The 21779-nt window shown below is 37.3% G+C and overlaps 1 protein-coding gene across 2 annotated transcripts in view; it reads right to left on the reverse strand.

Annotated features, from left to right (window-relative positions):
• Positions 1 to 1582: 1582 nt before the first annotated feature.
• SERPINI1 (serpin family I member 1) overlaps positions 1583 to 21779 on the reverse strand; it is a 78101-nt gene continuing 57904 nt past the window's right edge. For both annotated transcript variants that reach the window (XM_014846441.3, XM_070509535.1), the window contains exons 6-9: positions 15639 to 15736; positions 3690 to 3776; positions 2148 to 2237; positions 1583 to 1904 (exon numbers count right to left, since the gene is read on the reverse strand). In XM_014846441.3, the coding sequence (XP_014701927.1) occupies positions 1828 to 1904; positions 2148 to 2237; positions 3690 to 3776; positions 15639 to 15736 (352 nt within the window). In that variant the 3' untranslated portion in view covers positions 1583 to 1827. The remainder of the gene's footprint in view (positions 1905 to 2147; positions 2238 to 3689; positions 3777 to 15638; positions 15737 to 21779) is intronic.

Consider the following 21779-nt stretch of genomic DNA (forward strand, 5'->3'; position numbering starts at 1 on the left):
TGCATAAAAATATCAAACAGGCAAACCTTATGTTAAGTAGAGTTTTGCTATCAACCTGAGTCCATGGACCAACAGCAATGGCATCACCTTGGAGACTGGTAGAGATGCAGAATCTCAGGTCCCACCCAGACCTACTAAATGGGAATCTGCAGTTTCAATAAGATCCCCAGGTGATTACATTACACAGAAAGTTTGAGAAGCACTGATTTAGGATACTTTGTTGATTGATCTAATTTTCTATAAATTAACCATATCTAAACAAGGAGTATACAAGTATTCCACATGTATTCTTTATTTCAGCAATAATCAAGATTAGTGTGTAACAAAATCACCAAGGGAACTTATTAAAAAGTGCAGATTTTCAAGTTTTTCCTCAAAGTTTAGAATGCAGTAGGTCTAGGATCTGGCCTGGTTTCCCCAAACCACTACTCCTTTGAACAGAACTAAAGTTAATGATAATATCAATTCTTGTTAACAGTTCCAAACCATAGCAAAATACCTAACACATAAATAAGACAGTCAGAAGTCACAGTCATGCAAACTGTTTTCGTTAAATTTTGAAACATTTCAAACTTTTTCTGAAACTGTTAAATGTAGAATCAAAAGTTTGGCCTTAAATGGGCCTGATTACATCCATGAAACATAATGAAATCATTCTTCCTTTTTTCCTCCCCCCTCCAAAAGGAATACCATTATTTCAGCCAAAGGATAGCAAGGTAATTTACTGGAGACCTTAAAAAGTTGATCCTGCCCCCATTGGAATCGACTACTTCTTGTGCTAGAAAATAAGAATAATGTATTCTGCAAAGTACTTATTCTGCAAAGTATTCTCCAGAGGTTTCAAATGCAAATGCATCCAGAAGTCATCGGGCATCCAACGGGAGAAACAAGGAAGGTGATACCCCAATTACACACATTTGAGTTCAAAACGTAAAACCCCCCACACAGAACAAACAAGAACACCTCTGTGGGCAGCATTCAGTCCGTGATCTGCCAGTTTCCAATATCTGTATTAGTGTGGTTTTTCTAGTTAATTCTCTGGTGACATACCAAAGGGTATATTTTCATTATTAATTTGCTCATATGGCTTATTTTGGGACTTTTGGGAACTTTGCTGTAGTCTGGATTTTACTTGCAGCAGCAAAACACGGTGATATTCCAGGCTTGCAATCTACATCAAGTTTATGAAGACAAGTGGATTTTTAAAGACACAGTAAACAATTTATTATAGCTATAATCTATGGGTTTGCATAGCCCTATCTTCTTTCTAACAAGTTTTGTCATGGAGCCATACATAAGATGTTCAGTCTGTATTCTTTTTTCTACACTATTCGTCATTTTTAGAGAAATAACAATTATAATTTTTGCGGAATACACAAAATTCTTCACCTCACTTGAGATTTGTCTTCTTCTCGCTTGCTGTTGCTTGTTATATATGTGTATAATGCTAATTCACTTTGGTGTTTTGATTCTGCATGATTATGAAAGATTTGAGATGCTTAGAAACATCACTGTTTCCAAATTTTACCTGGAGATATCTTATACTACAACTTCTAAAATGAAAAACAGAGGTGTTTACATGTTCCATATGTATTTTTATTTTAAATACCAGCACAACAAACACAACGACGTGACAAGACTATTACCTCAATAAATACTGATAACATTCCTTGACAAGTTGGCTTATAATTAACGTACACTGTTTTTATCTGGAGCTATTTTAAATACTATCTTAAGATATACTGTAAAACACAAATCTTAAATATATACCAGTTGCAAACATAATGTGCTTAGTTACTATTTTCCTTGTTGTTCAAATGAAATGACTTAAAGTTCCTCAAAATCATGTCCACTTGTGTTCATTGTTTCAGGATGCATGACTCGTCCCATGAACAGGATTGTACCTACATTGGGTTGGAAGTGAACAAAAGAAGAGGTGAACAAAAGAACAGGATATTTATTTTCCTTCTTGCTTACAATTAGCAATGTTCTAAAAATGAAGATACAAATAAATTATTTTCATTTAAAAATCAATCGAACATTAGAAATTATCTGATAAATAATGTGGAAACAAACGTTCTCAACTTTAAAAAATTGTTGCTTTTTGGCCTATTAAATAAAAGATTCTGTTCTCATAACAGACTTACCTATTCTCCTGTTCCTGATAAGAAAGAAAAATGGATGGTCCACAATAACTTGAGGATACAGCACAGCCATCCTACTAATTGCAATCATTCCTACAGTGCAGAGAGAAAGTAATTACATGTCTGTGAATGTTCAGGGACTAATGAGCAATTTCTCCAAAGCATCTATGCTTAACGCAAAGGCAACGGTTTACAGGAAACGAGATTTTAAAGACTTAAAGAGAGAAAAACCCTAAAGGTGTTAACATTTCTACTTGATCTTTAGAAAAACAAGCATGCGCGCACACACACACAATCACACACACACACACACACACACACAAACACACAGCTTCCTCCCTCCACCCCAACAAAGGGAACAGGACAATTTATTCTGCCTGTTACAAAATTTTTATTCCCAGTCTCAGATCAATACTTATGGCTTTAGTAAAACGACCTTTGAGTTAAGTGAAGGGGGAGGAGAAAAAAATCCCATATGAAAAACTAAGAGAGTTTCTTTATATTCTCAAATCATTATTTCTCTTGTCTGAAATGAGGATTTTTACATAGCAAGTCACCAGGCTCCTAGTAAGTGGTCAGAACAGCAGTGAATAAAGGGCAGACACAGCAGTGAGAGCTGCAATGGTGTTTCCCACTGCTGGGAAACTGAGATTCTCATTAAGGGATCATGGTTTCATACTTGCTGCAGGGTGATTCATTGTCAGGAAAAGGTCAAGATTAAATTAAGTAAGATTTTAAGCTTCCTCGATGCCTGAGACCACTGCGTTTTCTATTTCCTCCTGAAAACAGTTTTAACTGTTGATATGTTTTTAATGGACAAATGTTTGCATAAGTTAAAAATAATGTGTGCAAATATGATATGTTACATTTTACCAGAGGAGCGAAAAAATCCAACTAAAATTTGATGATAGCTGTTGAACATGACATGGGAACAAATCAATGGAAAAAAAGGCAATGGGAAAATTATTCTCACTTAAGGAGGGAAGTCAGAAAGTTCAAAATAATCAAGGACATTTACCATTTTGCTTTGGACACGTGATTTAAGTCAAAATTTTAAAATTATTTATTTAAAATTTTTATTTTATTAATATTATTATGTAGCCAAAATTGTTTATTACCTGCTATCATATACTCTTGTTTATGTATGTGCTTTTAAAAAATCAAAACTTTTCACTGACAAAATTAAGAACTAACTTAGACAATTAATTAGGTAGGAAGAAAAATGTTTAAACGGGCAGCAGGGAAATATTTAAAATATTTAAACAGGCAGCACAGCAGGAAAATCTATTCCACAGAGCTGTCAACGTCCTCCTGCCTCTCATTAGAGATGGGAGTTACTCTGCATAGGTGCACTGGAGCGAGCGGATACTTCATGTCCTATTTAGAAAATTCTAGCTGGTTCAGGATTAGCTTGACTTCTAAGTTAGAGCAGAGGCAGTCTTTTTGGCTTGGTTCTAAAAATGACCCTCACCCCTCACCCAAGATTGCTTCAAAAATACAAATCTAGAAAAGGTTAGAATATTCTAGAAAACAATAACTTGGCACCTGAGGTGGCAGCAGCTTCTGAGCCTTCTTCATTAACCTCTATGAAGGACTTGTGAATTGCTTTGGAAAGGAAAATCTCTTTGTTATCTGCAAAAAAGAGATAACAGAAGCATTTTTTCAGTATTAGAGATACGGAAGCATTTTACCCTTTAAACAGATTTGAGAAATATAAGTGACATAAGATACTGATATCAAAGGAAGAGAGAACACATTGTAAGATTACATTTATGATTTGAGAGAACTGTTGAAGATGTGCTTTCTGATTCTCTTATTTTATATTCTCTTGTTAATTTTGCTTTTCATTTTTATTGGTAATTTTCCCATTGTTTATTTCTTATATTGTCAGAAAAAAAGCAGAAACATGGCTCTGTTTTTAATAGCAACTTCAAATTAGTTCATAACTCAAGACAAAAACATCTTACATGTTGTGCTCTAATTTGAAATTTAAAAACACAAAATGAAAACAAGTAGAAATTCAGATATAACTAGAGTAAGAAATTTTTAGAAATCTAATCTCTAATTACCGTGATAATATAAATATCCTTGGCAAAGAAAAACAAAATTGACTTCTAGGTTGTATAAATGTGAATATATATAAAAAAGTTACTTCTCATTCTAGTTAACTGGTTTTTCTGAGGATTCACAAACATGGTTTACCCTAAGGTCAGAAGAAATCACACATTTTCAGTACAGGAGGACTGTTTCCCTTTGAATTGTCTTTCTATTTCTGCTTACTTTTAAATTAATGTGTGCTACGGGCTGAACTGTGTTCTCTCAAATGTCATATGTTCAAGTCTTAACCCCCAAGACCTCAGAATGTGACTGTATTTGGCCCTGATCCATTATGCTTGGTGTCCTTATAAGAGGAAATTTGCACACAAACAGGTATGGAGGGAAGACCACACATGATGGTTAATTTTATGTGTCAATTTGGCTGGGCCATGGTGCCGAGATATTTGATCAAACATCATTCTGGATATTTCTGCAAAGATGATCTTTGGATGAGATTAACATTGAGATTTATGGACTTCGAGTAAGGCAGATCACCCTCATGGTGTGAGTGGGCCTCAGCCAATCAGCTGAAGGCCTTAATAGAACAAAGACTGACCTCCGAGAGAGAAGGAATTCCGCCAGGAGACTGCCTTTGGACTCTTCCCTGAGTCTCCAGCCTGCGCCTACCCAGCAGATTCTAGATTTCCAAAGTCTCCATAAATGTGCAAGCCAATTCCTTAAAATAAATCTCTCAATCTCTCTCTCAGTGGTTCAGTTTATCTGGAGAACCCTGACTAATACAACACAGGAAGACAAAGGGAGAAGATGACCATCTATAAGGCAGAGAGAGAGGCCTCGGAAGAAATAACCATGAAGGCATCTTGCTCTTGGACTTCCAGCCTCCAGAACTGAGAAAATAAACGCCTGTTGTTTAAGTCACTCAGTGTGTGGGACTTTGTTATGGCAGTTTTGGCAAACTATACAATAGCTTTCAGTCTTGGGTTTCTAAATTTTCCCCAAGATTAAAACAAAACACACCTCAAACACACAAAAAAGAAAAATAGCACAAAGAAGCAAGATAAAGGATTACTCAAGTTTGCACCTTTTTTTCTTTTTCAATTCCAGGGGGTCTAATTCAAATTTAAGATAAATAATTGTTGCTGATGCCCTGCACTGTCCAGTAAAAACACAACTGATTTCCCATCAGGCTATTTAGTAAGACTGTAAGTAACCAAGTCCTACCCGCAAGGTAAGTTTTCCTCTCAAGTTTTCAAAAACACAGAACTATCTTATACGGATACAGAATGATATTCGACGACACTTTCGGTACAGCTGTCGCACGGCACCTGATTATTTTGAATAAGCCCCTAGACAACTGAGTAGCATCTCTGAATATACTTTTAATAGGGATATTACTTCCTCAGCTCATATTTAGTATTAAGATATAAGCACTGCATTATAAAATAGTCCATTTCAGATATTATATTTTCTTCTAGAATGCACTTGATGACTAGAAGAAAAATCAAAAGCAATAAAGTTTTTACATTAAACAATTATGTATAATTAGCTCCCTCAGATCCAGAAAACTACTTTTTTTAACAAATAAAAAGAAAAATTAAAATTGCATTAAGTAACTAGTCAAATATATTTAGTTGGCAAAACAAATATATGAATTCCAAGATAGTAAAATATATGAACTATTTTAGTAGTTAACGGAAACTATATTATTTTCAGATTCTGCTGTCCATTTTCATCAGTCTGCCAGTTCGGCAAGGGTCATGAATCAAGAGCCAATATATGACCCTGAATACAAAAGTGACAGAACCTAGTTCCTAAAGGGTGGTGAGTGTCCACATTGGCAGCTAAGCCCTCTTCACATTCTCTGAGGGGAGTTCTCAAAGACACCAAATGATATTTCGGCCACATCAATTCACACAGAGGAAACTGCCTCCACAGCCCCTGAGGCTGATCTGCTGGCACCTTCAAAGAAGAAATCTCATCCTGTCAACTCTGACTTCTGCCCCCGGTGTCCCCTCCTCTGGTCACCTAACCTCTCAGATGCTCTCACTTACCCACACAAAACGGCGGGGTATATGTGGGGTGACACTGCACAGCCCTGTGGCAGAACAATCAAGAAAGCAAGGATGCTGAGGGTTCTTCCCAGAGAGCTCATTATTTAAAAGATAAGGAAATGGACAAACTTTTAACAAGATTCATGAAGAAGAAAGAGAGATTACCCAAATAAACAATATTAAAGACAAAAAAGGGAGAAAATATCTAAAGATACAGCAGAGAATTTTTAAAGATCACAAAAAAACACCATGTATAATTTTCTGCAGATAAATGTTAATCAACTTTATGAGGTATAATTTATTTACTATGAACTGTGTTGGTTTACAATACACAATCTGGTAAATTTTGAGGCATGTGTAATCTGTCTATCCCCCTCTACAAATAAGATACAGAATATTTCTATCTCCCCCAAAAGATTCTTGCTCTTCTTTATGCAGGCAACTTTGAATATGAACAAGGTTGCTATTAACTGGACAATTTTACAAAAATGCATAAATTATAAAATTATATCAAGGAAAAGATAGAATACTGGAATAATCCAGTATCCATTAAAGTAGTAGAATTAGTAGACAAAAACTTTCCCCATCCTCAAAATTAAAGACTCTGAGCCTCGATGGTTTTCTAAGTGAGTTTAACCAAACCTTCAAGGAACAGACAGAATTTTCTGCTACACAACCGTCCTAGACTCTAGAAAGAGAATAAAATCAATCTAAGTCATCGACAGGTAGTCTTACCTTGCTATTAAAACTGAACAAGAGCAATCTAAGAAAAGAAAATCATAGACCAAACTCAGCTATTAACATGGACGTAAAAGTTCTTTTAAAACCAGGAAATTAAACCCAGCAACATATGCAAATTATCTTTTAAAATGAGTTTCAAGGGATGTCACAATGTGTTATGACACAGCAGATGACAGCTGCTCTAATGGCCTCCAGTTCACAGAAACGCTTCCTGTGGGATGATCTGATCAAATACAAATCAATTTATGCCAACACCCTACTTAAAACCCTTCACCCTCTTTCCTGCTTGCTCGGCTTCCCGCCTTGCCTTCAGTATATCAGATACCTGCATAGCTGCTCAGGATGCAATATGAGGACCTCCATGAGGCTGCCTCCGCTTCAATCATTGAGCATCCTTCACTCCATACACTGTGCTCCAGATTATTTGAACTGCAATAGCCTGAACATACCACACTTTATCACTTCTGTGTCTCTGCTTCCCCAGAAACTCCCTTAACCCTTGGACAGTCAGACACCTAATCTACTTTTCAGGCTCAGCTTTGAGCCCTATCAGGCCTTTTCTGCTCTCCTTTGATTCCTACCCCTCACTAAAATAGAACTGACCATTCTTTCTCATTGAATTCAGGATCTGCATCTATTAAAGCCTTTATAATATATCATACTTGCATTGAGATATCTCCCTTCCTGGACTGTGAACTTCCTTAAGGCAAGGATTGTGTCCTTCCCCTTAGCATCCCTGGCTTCTGGCATTTAGTAGGCCTAATGAATGAACTCACCTAAGTAGAGGGAGTTTCCTGGTAATGTGTAATTTTCCAGTATTTAACCCAGAATAAACAGGAATTCAGTAATTTTTGAATGAAAAGGGATAGCTGCTTCATATTGCAAGACTTTGGGTACTGTTAATCTATGGACACCATGACCACAATTCTGTTCACAATTATGGCTATAAAGTTTATTCTTGTAATAAATAAAACATGTGACACTAATCCAGAGTAGATGCTCTAGGAAAATTGATGGAGAATAGCATGAGAGAGGGAAAGAATACAGAAGACCACACACACTAAAAAACTTAAAAAATCTAATCAAGCAGAAAAGCAAAGGGAGTGGAATAAGACAGACCAGTGTCATCACTTATATTTCAAAGATAGCAAAATAAAGATCGAATCCAGTGTTCCGACTCCCAGGGGTGGTTAACTGCTACACGATGGAGAGTGAATGTGTGCAGATGTGAACAAGACCTCAGGATAGTGAACATTCAGAAAAACACCATCCCTTTGGATATACAAGTAGGAGAAAATGTAACAAATAAGAAATTGCATCACAGATACCGAGGGGAAAAAAGAAAATGAAACTTTTTTCTCTTGGGACAAACTTCAAGCAGTCACCTTAAAATAAAATGAAAGCTGAGAGTGGTTTAAGCAAGAACGTGTCTGCGGACACCAAAACTGAGAAGGAGAGCAGGTCATTCAGGAATGCAGGCAAGTTCATAGCTTCCTACACTTGCCCTCCAACATTGCTCATCCCTGTGTATCTATGTGGCAATCAAGGCCATCTTTCCTGCTAGGCCATACACTTACTCCTCGAGGGCCTGGATCTTGCCTGTCCTATTCATCTCTTTCACGCAATTCCTTGCACACAGCCAGGCACCAAGTACGCATTAGGATAGCTGATGAATCAGAGTGTGAGGGGAATTAAGGAAATTTACACTGATGAGCTCCTCTTACTGGCTAGAGAAAAGTTAACTAATTTCTGAAAAAGAAAATAAATAAATCAAAGGCAAACAGAGCTACAAAAAAAAAAAAAAAAATCTATACTCTGGCGCCAACTACCCTTCTCCTTCTGGCTACAGCAGACATTGCTGCCAAATGACTGGTCCTACTTTCCTCCGGGCAGCGTGAAGCCAGGCTTTTCACAATGGATAGGATGGGAACAGGGCCAACAAACCCTAGGGTCCCCAGAGAAGAGCTGGGCAAGAATTCAAGCTCTTCTGAAGAAAGCAGGGAAAAATACTAAGGCATTCATTCAGTCACTGAGCAAATATTTATGAAGGAACCTGTTCATACGAGCTATTGTGCAGAGCACCAAAGGCTCTAAGTATCTGTGATTAACACAGTGCTGGCAGGATGGCCTTCACGCAAGTAGATGCTATTACTTCCTTTGTGGCACTGTTCCTAAACACAGCCAATTTAAATAGATTTCTGCGTCACCAAAGACATGTTTAAAATAACTAAATGAAGAGAGTTCCATAACAGGCCTCTAGAATACCAGAAGCATCTCTGTATGTTAGTTGCTAAAATATTTTCAGCTTCAGCCCCACCTATGAACTTTAGAAAGGTTTTTTGAATCTGAATGCCTTCAAGGTAGGAATAGTGTTTGTTTATTTGTTTTTCTGGATAGATTTTGTTATAGATCAGGAAATATTCATTCATTCATTCATTCATTCATTCATTCATGTACTAAGCACTTCCTATGTGCCAGACATTGCTGATGCACTGGGTATACTGTGGTGAACTGAACAGTTCCTTCCTAAGAGGGAGAAAGTAGACATTAAATAACAAGGACAATAAAAAAGGAAATCAATACATGACCACAATTTCAGGGTGTGGTAAGTGTAACTAAGACATAAGATAAGGTGACGTGTTGGTGGGTGACACGAGCAGGGGAGAGGAGGAGCTGCTTGGCACAGGGCATTAGGAAAGGCATGTCTGAGAAGGTCAACTTGAGCTGAGACCTAAAGAACACCAAGGAGCCAGCCACGGAAGACCTGAAGGTAGAGTTTTGGGTGGAGGGAAAAGCTAGTGCAGAGGCAGGAAGCCAGGTGTGTTCAAGGACCCAAAAGAAGGCCTGTGTGGCGGAAGCATGGCCGGCGAGGAGGGCCAGAGGTCTGAGAGAAGCCCCCATGCTTGAATCGAGGTGGGGCCCAGCACCATTTCCTCAAGGCATACACCCACCCAGCATCCATCCCATTCCCCACACCATGCTTGGCTCTGAGGACAGACAGACGGCTATGACACAGTCTCTGCTTCTCCGGAGCTCCATGCTCAGAGACAGGTATGTGAACACACAATCTAAGGGAAAGATAAGGTGAGACAGCACTGTGCACTATGAGAGTCCAGATGAGGACTCTCATGTTTACCATGGTTATTTTTCATCTCAGTTTGACGTCCATTGCTTTTGATGCTAAATTTGAGGAAGGGAGAGATATCAGGGGAAGCTGCTCAGAGGCAGTGACATCAGGGCTGGTTCTTGAAGAATAAACAGAAGAGTGAAAGTCAGAAAAGGGGGCAAGGGCATTCCAAGCAGAGGATTTTATTTGCAAAGTGAGAGAAGCAGCGGCGATGACCTGAAGGTCCATTTGGAGCCTGGGCTTCAAGGAGGTGGAGAGTGGCAGGGGATGCGCCTGATTTTAAGAACCTGGACCAGGATTCTAGAGAGCCTGAGCTTTGTCCAGAGATAACGAGGGCATGGCTGCTTTGATTTTAGAAGATACCTGTGGCAGCAACTGCAAAAGGTGAATCGGATGAACAACCAGCTAGGGGCAGGAAGATCAAATTTGCTAGCTGTTAGAATAGTCCAGGCAAGAACGAAGGCGGAGAACTGGAATTAAGGCTCTGGAAGAGAAATACAGCCCTTTGGCTTACAGGTGCAAGGAGAAAGAGAACAAACAAGAGCAGGATGTAAGAGTCAGTCCAGCGGAAATCTAAGCACTTGAGTCTGACCTGAATATGGCTTTTGCTGTATCGTCTTAATTCCTTTATTTTATTGGCTCCTTTATTAAAGCTCAGACTTTGTGCTGAAGGATTTAGTACTCTCTTTCTCCTTCCCCTTCCACTTTCCAAGAGGATTATCTATTAATCCGAATGGGGACGGTCATTCATTTCCATTACAAAAATAGCCTTACTCTATAACAGGATCCTCATTGCAGCTAGATGAGCATTTTAAAGCGAGCCTGAGAAGAGAATGATTCTCAGCACTCTCTAGATTCCATGTTTATCGTAAGAGTTTATGTTAATGGAATTTAGCATCAAAAGCAATGGACATCAAATTGAGATGAAAAATAATCATGATAAACACAGAGCATCTCATCTTATTCATTCCTTCATCTGGTGAGTACTAAGCAGACAGCACAATTCTGGGTGCTTCCTAAATACACATAAGGATCAATCTTTGGGAGGTTTAAATCCTGGCAGGGGATACCCAATGCATAAATAATGACAATATGAGATCAAACGTGATGTGTGGCATAAGGAAAAGTACAGAATATTGTATAATTTGAGGAGGAGTGATCACTTCTGGTTGGTGTAATCTGGTTGGTGGCTTGATGAAGTTGGGGATATCTGAGCTGAGGCTCAGTCAAGAGGTATTTTGGGTGGGAGAGATTTCACAAAGATGGGGAGCTGGGGGGATGTGAGATGCAGAGCGAGTGTTCAGTTTGGCTGGAGCACAAGCTGTGTGTGAGGAATCAGGAAGAGTTAAGGCTGGACGGAGCTGAGGTCTCAATGCCCTGCCGAGCAGTAGATGGTGCACAGCAGACTGTAGGGGGCTTTGAACAGGAACTGGAATGACCGAGAGTGAGTTTTAAGGCAATTAATCTTGGCAGTGGTAGATAAGACAGATTCGATGGAAGAGATATTGGAAACCGCTTAGGAGGCTGTTGAAATAGTCTAGGACAGCAGTAATGAGAGTCTGAAATGAAGGTGGATGCCATGGAATAGACAACGAAAGAGTGGATTCAAGAGATCTTAGCAAAGGACTCTCAATGCACTCAGTTTTTCTAGAAGCGAGAGAACATGAAGCAGAGTTTTTTGTACACTGTTAAATCATATTTGCCAGTTTTGAAGAAAGATAAAAATTTGATTACATAATTTAATAAAGCAGGAGTGCCGCAATAGTACTGAATTATTTCTGGGAGCTTTTGAATTTGTGAATTCTAATAATGTTATTTTTAGCAGTTTTTCCCAGTTTATTTTTTCTGTGAAGAAGATTGGCCCTGAACTAACATCTGTTTTCAATCTTCCCTTTTTTTTTTTCTTGAGGAAGATTGTCCCTGAGCTGACATCTGTGCCAACCTTCCTCTATTTTTTGTATGTGGGACGCCACCACAGCATGGCTTGATAGGCAGTGTGTAGGTCCACACCTGGGATCCAAACCTGCGAACCCCAGGCTGCCAAAGCAGAACACGTGAACTTTAGCCACTACACTACCAGGCCAGCCCTGAAAGTTTCTCCCAGTTTTTAAGTAAGAATTTTAATTGGAGAAGTAATACATACAGAAGGTAAAATTCCAAACAGTACACAGTGGTATATGAAACACAAACTCCTCTCTTATCTAAGAGCCTCTGTCCCATATTCCAGAGGCAACTGCTGCTATCATTTTCAAAGATGTTATTCAAAACATTCTATGCATTTAAAAGCTTAAATACGTACCTATCTTCTCCTCCATCTTTTGACCCAATATGCTCCCAATCTGCCCATTGACATTTTTCCCCTCTCTGCTTCCATGATGCTTTCTCTAGTATAGGGTTTCTCAACTCATCACTGTTGACATTCTGGACTGGATAATTCTTTGTTGCAGGGGGGCTGTCCTGTGCAGTGTAGCTCACAGGGATGTAGGAGCATCCTGACCTCTACCCACTAGATGCCAGTGGCATTCCCCAGTTGGGACAGTCAAAAAGGTCTCCAGCTGTGGCCAAATGTCCCCTGGAGGGCAAAATTGTCCTCGTTGAGAACCACTGCTCCAATCAAACATTTCTATCACTCTTCCTTTTATTAAATCCAGCTGTTTATGTCTTTCTCTCTACAAGTTTGTACGCTTCGTTAGAGCAGGTATGATATCTTAATCATTTCTTCGTTTTTATGACAGTACTTTGCTCACACTATCTGCCTCACAAAGAGTTGTTAAATAAAAGGAACAGATACGATACCGAATATAATTAATGTTGCATATCTTAAACATCATGAACGTCTCATTAAAGTAGGACGTAATAACCAAATGCATGCTAATAATTTTCCTGGGTACTTGCGGGAGTTACTAAGTGTTACGGACACTTCAATCATCAAGGTTTCCACGTATTTGGACAGGCAAAAATCTAGACATGAGAAAAGGATCCCAACCACACAAGGCAGAGCATATGGTGCCCAAATAAATGACGCAGGGAATAAATGCTATGAAATTTAGAGGAAGCAGGGAGGCAAGTTTCATACTCTTGTCGCTAGATAGTTTTGGAATAAATGATTCATATATTAATGTGTATGCTTTGTGTGTGAGAGAGAGAGAGAACGAAGGATGTATTTGCTGGGGTGGCTGGCATGCTGGGGCCACCAAGACTGGCAACACTAGGAATTTAAGAATCAATCACTGAAAGCTTGAGAAGTTAGATCTTTCTAATCTCTTTCTTTTGGCCTTAGATCCTTTATCAATTTATCCCAAAGACTTGAGTTGGGTGCTGTTTGAGGATGGCCAAGCCTGGATTTCTTACTGATGTTTTAAGAAGTTAAATGTTTCAAGAAATGTAATATATAAGGTGACCTTGAGGAAACCTCTTCTCTACCTTCCCTCTCTTGTTTTATTCTTTAGTGACATCTATTGTATGCCAACTACGTGTCAGCCCTGTGCCAGACACTGCGAATGCAGCTGTGAGCAGGATGCTGAGGATTCGCTTCTGATGGAGGTTTGATCAAATGCACTGAGATTTCGCATATAGACTATGTGAACTCCGAAAGAACCTAGTGTTATTTCAAGTATTCAAACCATCTGCATTCATTATGTATATTTATGCTCTATTGTCTCTGTACATAGTAAAGGCAATTAAATATTACCTTATAAACCTTCCAGATATGTCAAAAATTTGAAGCTACACTGACCACAATAATTGATTTGCCACTGCAGTGCTGCTCCCGCAGGACTAAAAAGCAGCCAACGCTGTGTGTGTGACATAACTGCCTAGATGTTTGGGTGAGACAGGGGGGAATCGCAAATCAAACTGAAAATAGAGCCATGGTAAGAAAGCAGAATGTAATTATCCAGTTGGAATTTGGCCAGTGTGGGAGAGAGATTCGCTCAATTCCTAAGGAAAGGAGTATAAGAACTTTAAATTACCTTATGCATGAACCACGAATATATTTCTGACTCAAGTACAAAGGTCCCCATTACCTTTTGAATCTCCACCAGTCCTACCTTCTTGACAATCCCACTGAAGAGTTCAGAGCCCTAGGAGCTTGGATGCGAGCCAAGAAAACCCTCACTCGGGGAAATTCATTTCTCTTGCTTGGACAGGAACATTTATACAGTAGATGTTTAGAAAAGCTCTATTAGTGTTTTTGGATGTAAGCTCTCTAAATGAGGGATAGAGGTCGTGGTAGCAAATACATTAGTATCATCTCATTGCTAGAAGCTGAGTGCTGCTTAGAAAACAGCCTGCCCACTCCTAAATCCGAGAGAGCAAGGCCTCTTTTGATTATAGACTCCTTGAGAACCTCCTGAAATCTATGAACCTGCTATTCCACCCCGTCTCTCTCTCTCTCTTTCTCCTGTGCATGAGAGTGCACACGCAAGCACACACACACACACACACACTCACATCGCTCTATGCAATTTCGGGAATGGAGGCATCCACCTCTCTGAATTCAGCCCATGGGCCCTTACACTCCAGGTTCAGAAGCTATTATTCAGTCAGCTTGATTTTCCATAAGCTGCTACATCGGGAGAGGGAAACTAAATTCTCTCCTGTGACACATGACCTGCTAAGGAAACTTCTATCACCTCTTCTCGCTAGCTGGAGTACTGGGTTCAATAATTGCATAGAAAGAGGCCTTACACATGGAGTTTCTTTTATGTTGATATATATTTGTATGTATCTTATCAGAAAATGAATTGTTTTATTTTTTTGTGTTCTATAGAAATAATAGAAAATAATGATTATATAAGCTGTCTTAAACTCACAGGTACTTTATTTCAATGATAAATGTCTTGGGATTAGCTGCTAAAAAATATTTCCAAAAGGTTTTACAAGTCCTAAGTACTTTAATGTTACTGATATGTTATGATGTTTACCCTGAACAAATTAGGGCATCTGAATCAAATAATTCAACTGTATTTCTTTTCTTGGGTTATTTAAAACAAATTACTCAACACTCAACATGCCAGGTATATTTTAAAGCTACTTCCTCAAAACCAATTTTTCTTATTGGACACTTAGGATAATATTTACCTCGTCTCTCTAGGTATCCTCTGAAAAAGTGTCTAGTTCTCACAGCAGGCACTCATTTATCCTCTCGTCCTTCTCTGTTTCCTATATGACATTATAACTGGACATATTGAGATATTCAATCAACACATTTATTGATGATCTACTCTACAAGGCACTGTGTCAGATGAGATGGGGAATTCAAAGATGCATAAGACATTCTTCAGGGGAATATAATGTACTATCAAAGATAAGACATGGACCAGAATAACATAAACTTAATGTTATTATTGTACTTATAGTTTTGCTTGTAGAAGTTAAATATATTTGTTATATTTATCTGGCAAGTGCTATAACTATATTTTACCTCAGAACTCCATGGCAAATAAAGGATTCAACATCATCATTTTAAAAAACTTTTATGGAATAACATTTTTTAAATTGGTGTTTATTTCCTACCAGACAAGGCTGTTAAATTTGCATTTTTGACGAAAACTTCAGTTATTCCAAGAGCCTTCAAAACATCTTTTAAATCAATTTCCTGTTCCACTGTGAACCTAGAGAGCACAGAGCGGGAAAAGTATTTAGTTACAGCATCTTGTTACCCAGGACAAGAATAAAATGTTAGATATGTTGATTTTAAAAGTCTGTTTTATAGAGGGTAAATTACACTAAAACTGGCTTTTAACAGCAAGTAGTATTTGGTTGCGCTTGTAAAAAGAAGGAGCATCAAAGAGAATAACATATCAGAATAGTATTAAATTATTAAGTAGGAAAAATGTACGTTATGGACACAAAACTGTAATATATGGTGGAATAAATGAGTTTTGAGATCAAGAATCATTACCGTCGATTACATAAAACTTGTAAATGAGAAGCTTACAAAATCATTTGAACTAGTAGGTAATACTTTGATTTTTTAAGCTGATAATGACATATCATATATTTATCCAATGTATTTTATTCTCTTCTTAGTATCCTGGTCAACTTCCCAGCATGTGGAAATGGTTACATAAGAGCCAAGTTTTTCTGTATAACACTTCAACTCCATACAACTCAGAGAAAGAAAATATAAAAGTTATCACATTATAAAATATATATCTTCATGGTTATATTAATCTCTAGGACAAAAGCCCGTTTGCATGGTAGCATCACAGAAAAAGTGTTAATCAGTGAAAGGGAGTTAAATATTACATCTTAAAAATTATGCACTTTTAAAATTATAGTACAGATTTTTTAAACAAAGAATAATAAATCTTTATTTTTTGTCCTAATATGAAATTTATCCCAAACAAATGAATTGCATCACCCATCTTTCTAGTGAAAGATATGGACCAAACATGGCTGCACTAACAAACAAATGCATTTTTTTTTAAGGCAAAGGCTTTCATTACTTTTTTATACAAAGTGCAAATGATTGGTTAGAACTAAATGTTTCCTTTTTTCCCAAGATTTTGCCTCCTGATCAATACAGATCATAAATATAAGTTTTTAGGCAATGGGCTGTGTCCTTAAAAGAGGTGTCTGTGATAGTCACTACATGTTAATTAGCATCCTTTCTGGTGTCTGGTTTTAGAAAGAATGATAAGGGAGTGATTACTATCAACAAGACTCAAAACCAAGAGAAATGATGAGAGGAAAATAGTTTTAGCAGGTCCGTGTTTATGGAAAAATATGACCAATAGATGGGTACATGTATGGCAAACATATTAAACTGAGTACTGAATTTTATCTACATCCAACACTTGAACTGGGACTCACAATTGTTTATTTTGTTTTCTACAAAAAACAGATATTGATTATGAAAGTAGAAAAGGGAGATGAATAGGAAAATATGGAATGTCTTGGAGAATACATTCGATGGCTAGATTAAGGTGTTTTGTGTGTGTTCTTTATTATTATTATTTGCTTTTTGATCACTTATCTGGAGCTTACTGTAGACCAGGAACTGTTCCAAGAGTATAAAGAAAACAGATTAATTTAAATATCACCACTGCCCTTTGAGGTAGGTATTATTATTATCCCCAGTTCATAAGAGAAGAAACTAGGGGCAGAAAGACGAAATAACTTGACCCAGGTCACACAGCTAAGTGGCAGAGCAGGGATGCGGATCCAGGCGGTACTGTGTATGTCCCGATCCACCTAACACAGGAGAGTGAAGGACGACAGCAGTAGGGGATTCTTTTTGCTTCTTAAGAGCAGCTTGGTTTGTTTCCCGGTTCTGAGGCTGACTGTTCAAGTGAAGATGGTAATTCAGCCAGTTTGAACTGGGGCAAGTTGCTTAATTTCTGAGCCTCAGTTCTGGGATGTGAAAAATGGCAATAATAATATTTACTTCATAGTATTGTTGAAGGGATTTAATAAGTTTTCTAAAAGTCTTAGATGGTGCTGGCATGTAGGAGGAATGCAAGAAAAGGGCAGATCCCGATAATAGCACTTATTATATTGCAGTTATGTATAACATTCACATTATTATAGACGGTAAGGCACTGGATATTTGCATTTTAGTAGTGGTGGAGTAATTTGATTAAATAGTTGTATTAATCTCTGCTACTTTAACTGTAAATTAGTCAAATCTAGTGTCTCTTTCATTTTAATATTAGTAGTATCTGGCATAGGACAAAATACATAAGATGAAGGCAAATAACATCCAGCTGTCAGTGACTGTTCAAAGTTGAAGACAGGATGTAAACAGTTTCCACTTATCCATTTCTTACCTTTTTTCTATATCAAATTATTGAAAAATAGCTATTATCCACTTACTATCTCTTTCCTCTTAATACAGGCTAATACTAATATAAATATTTATTACTATCTCCCATATACTGAGTGCCTACTATGTCCCAGGCACTATGCAAATCCTTTTATGTATAGTATCTCATTTAATCATCCCTCCAATAATCTCATATGATCCCCTGAGGTAAGTGTTGTTATCTCTATTCCACAGAAGAACAAACTGAAGTTCAAAAAAGCTCAGCAACTTGCCCTAATCACACAGCTAGTGAAGTGAGGGTATGAACTAAGTTCTTTTTGACTGCAAACCCTCCCACCACTAATCACTTTAATTCCTGCAATGGCATATTTAAAAAAGAAACTACAGGCAGACTTTACATTTCACCTGCTGAATTTAAAAATAAAAAGCCACAACGTTGCTTTTTTAAAACCTAAGGCATGCCTGTTTTAATAAAGGCATACAACGTAATTGCGCATTTGCAGTTTTCTATCTGAATAAGGTGAAGAGGGATGGAGAGGGCGGAAGCATTGGGGACTGAGCAGCTGGGCCGAGCGAGTGTTAGAAAAGGACAAATAGATGTTTCATATAAGGAGGTTCATAAAATTTATAAGCAATTAAACGAATCAAACCCTCGGTAGAAAAACCTAATAAAAAGCACTCATATTAAAGAACAAAATCAGATGGCTTCTGTGTTGGTTTTCTTTTACGACATGAAAGTGAAGTGCTTTATTAGGAGACAATCATTTTTAAATAATAGGATGGCTTCTGGTTACAAAATAGAGAATCACTTTATATCCTTTGATTTCTAGCACTCTGATCACAAATGACAAATCTGAGACTACAAAAGTCAGAGTGGCAAGGTACTACCATCAGGTACATCTGCATTCCAAGTATTAAGAAATTTGATTTTGATTTTAGAAAAATCTTTTTATACCTAAGCTATATCAGTAAAGATTGAAAATCAAGGCTATACAATGAACAGGGTAATGCTCATTAGAACCAAGTTTAATAAAAAATCCTACTTACAGAAAACTACATAGAAAGCTATCCATACATTGACATAAGATAAATACTGGGACTCAAAAGGTACACTGAAAATTAAACAATAACAGTAATAATAAATAAAAAATAATCATATGATGCTTACTCTCTGCCAGGCATTATTCTAAAGTGCTTTTAATATATATATTTTATATATTAGCCAAGCTACTTTTGCTGCCATGGATAAGCTGGAAGAACATCTGGCAACCTCACGTAAATCTTAGAGATGTAAGGCTGTGCATAAACCTTGTGGTATTTCACTGGATTTGGTGATAACACACAGGTACAGCAATCTTACCATCTCCTGAACAGATTCTTGTATTTTGGATAAAAATACAATTTTAAATTCATGGGATTTATTGTTCAGGGGAGAAAATAACAAAAATACAAAGGTAATTGTCCTTTCTCCCTATCCAAAATACCCTATACCTCTTAAGGAAGCATTTTAAAGCTATTTGTATAAAATCTAGTATAATAGAAAGTAAAAGTACCTGCCAAGCAGGACAAGAATGGGGTCAAATTACAGAAATGCAAAGTTGCATCTTCAGAGTAATATCTCCATATGAATAAAACTACACAAACCATTGAAGATAGACACTTGAGTAAACCTAGAACACACCTATTAGAAAACTTTCCCTTTGCTAAAATTGGGTCACATAAATCATTACCCTCATTGAGCACTTATTGGGTCCTAATGCTGTAAAATGAGGGGAGTGGATACTTATCCACTGATTACTACCGACACATAAGTATTTGAAAAGAGTCAATCTCTTAAAAAGGGAAACTCAATTTTTCTTATCTAGCTATTACTCTCCCTCTCTAAGCACTAGCCATGGAGAGGGAGCATTCATAGAACTATGAGAAATGGATACATGGTAATTAACTGTGCCTAGTTTAGTAACAGGCATTAATATGAGCAAGCAAGCTAAACTATTTCATAATTGAAGAGTATCTCTTAGGAAATGAAAATTTAATTTTCTTCTGCTGCCACATTCAACTTCTCAGTGGACAGGACCTGGAGGCCACATTTTCCAGTTAATCAGAATATGTGATGCTTATTAAGAATTCATTTACAATTCTGTTAAAATACTCCTAAATAACTTTGCATCCTCACAGAATTGAAGCAGTTGGAGATGCTGAGCTTAATTCATGAAATTTTAATAAGGGAAGCTTTAATGCTGTACTCAATTTCTCATATGATCAAAAGGAATTCCTTATAAAATGCAAAAAAAATACAAAATCAATGATAAAAGGTCACTAGACGAGATTTTAGATCTGATTTAGATAGTTATTTAAACTTAATTATTAATGCTTAAAAGTAAATTGTTCTTTTAGAGTTAAGATACATTGTTTATAAATTAAGTATGTAGATGGCAACTATCATATACAAAAAGACTTTCGCTTTATTTGTCAGACATTCATCAGCTACCTCTCCTTGAGAAAAGACAATCTTTCTACATAAATGTATTGTCATGGGAAATTATGCAAGCTAAATATCTTAGCCAAAAAGAATAAAAGTAAACCATTTGGGTTATGGCTACCTTAATTTTTACATGTAGACTAAGAAATGTATGGCTATATATTATGTATGGTTCCATATTATGAATATATAACACTAACATAATGTGTATATAGACTTCTAGCCAAATGTCTACAGTTCCAAATAGATCTCCTTCATTAACATAACTAAACATCAGCTAAGTTTTTGGAAAAATGACAATTTATGTAAGATGTAACTTTTAAATGACAATTCCTAAAATTAGAATGAATATGAATGAGTTAATGAGTTTTTAGTAATTCAGTTTTAATACTAACATCTTATCACCTTTCAATGTTCATATTAATTAATCATATTTGTATAATTTTCCTAATACGGAATTAGTGTTAGAAGTATACATCCACATACACACATATATGTGTCTATCTGTTGTTTATTTGCGTCTTCTTTTCTAGCCTAGAATTTACACATTATGTTTATAAACTTGTTGTTTGTGTTTACTGGCCTAACTCCCCTACTAAATTTTAAGGTACTGAGCGACACAATAAACACCTTCAGTTCGGTTTGGTTTTGCACTTATTGTGTCTCTGTTATGGAGGAGAGAACTGACTCTACCTTAGAAGAAGGTACAGAAGGAAAGCAAGACCTCCAAGAAGGTAATTTCCTTGTGGGGTGGTAACATAAATGTACTGTCATAGTGGGGAGGTGCACAAGTGAGCTGAAAGTGAGGGTCACGTGCTCCATCAGGTGGTTCATGGAAGGCTTCCTAGGAGGTCTGGCGCCAGAGCTGTACCCTGCAGGCTAAGTCAACAATATCTGGCAAAGAAATGTGAGGAGGGCATTTAGGCGAATGCAAAAACATACACAGAGACCTGGAGGCATGAAAAATGCATGTCTGTGGCATAACCACAAGCACATGGGGAGTACATGTTACAAAATGTTTCATGTGGTGAGTGGCAGAGGTAGGGTTGAGGAAGTGGATGGAAGTCAGAACATCAAGAACCCACATGGATTTTATTCTTTCAGCCACAGGGTGAATTTTAAGCTTCTTCCTGCTTATTTATGATTGCATCTTGGCACCTAGCACAGTGACTTGCTTGCATTCTTCCAATAATGTTGAAGATTATTTTCTCTCCAGCTATAATCAACTTTAAATATTGTTGAAATACAGAAGACTGTCAATGCAAATGATATTCAGAGACAATCTACAAAAAATCTTCTAAAATGAAGCTAAGAATATTGACTGATATCTGAAACTAGGTCCTGGTACACAGTACTGAATGAAACAAAAAGTGAGGCTGTGTCTCTGGACAGGACTGCATTAGCA

The sequence above is a fragment of the Equus asinus genome, chromosome 5, assembly GCF_041296235.1.
Source record: "Equus asinus isolate D_3611 breed Donkey chromosome 5, EquAss-T2T_v2, whole genome shotgun sequence".
NCBI lineage: Eukaryota > Metazoa > Chordata > Mammalia > Perissodactyla > Equidae > Equus > Equus asinus.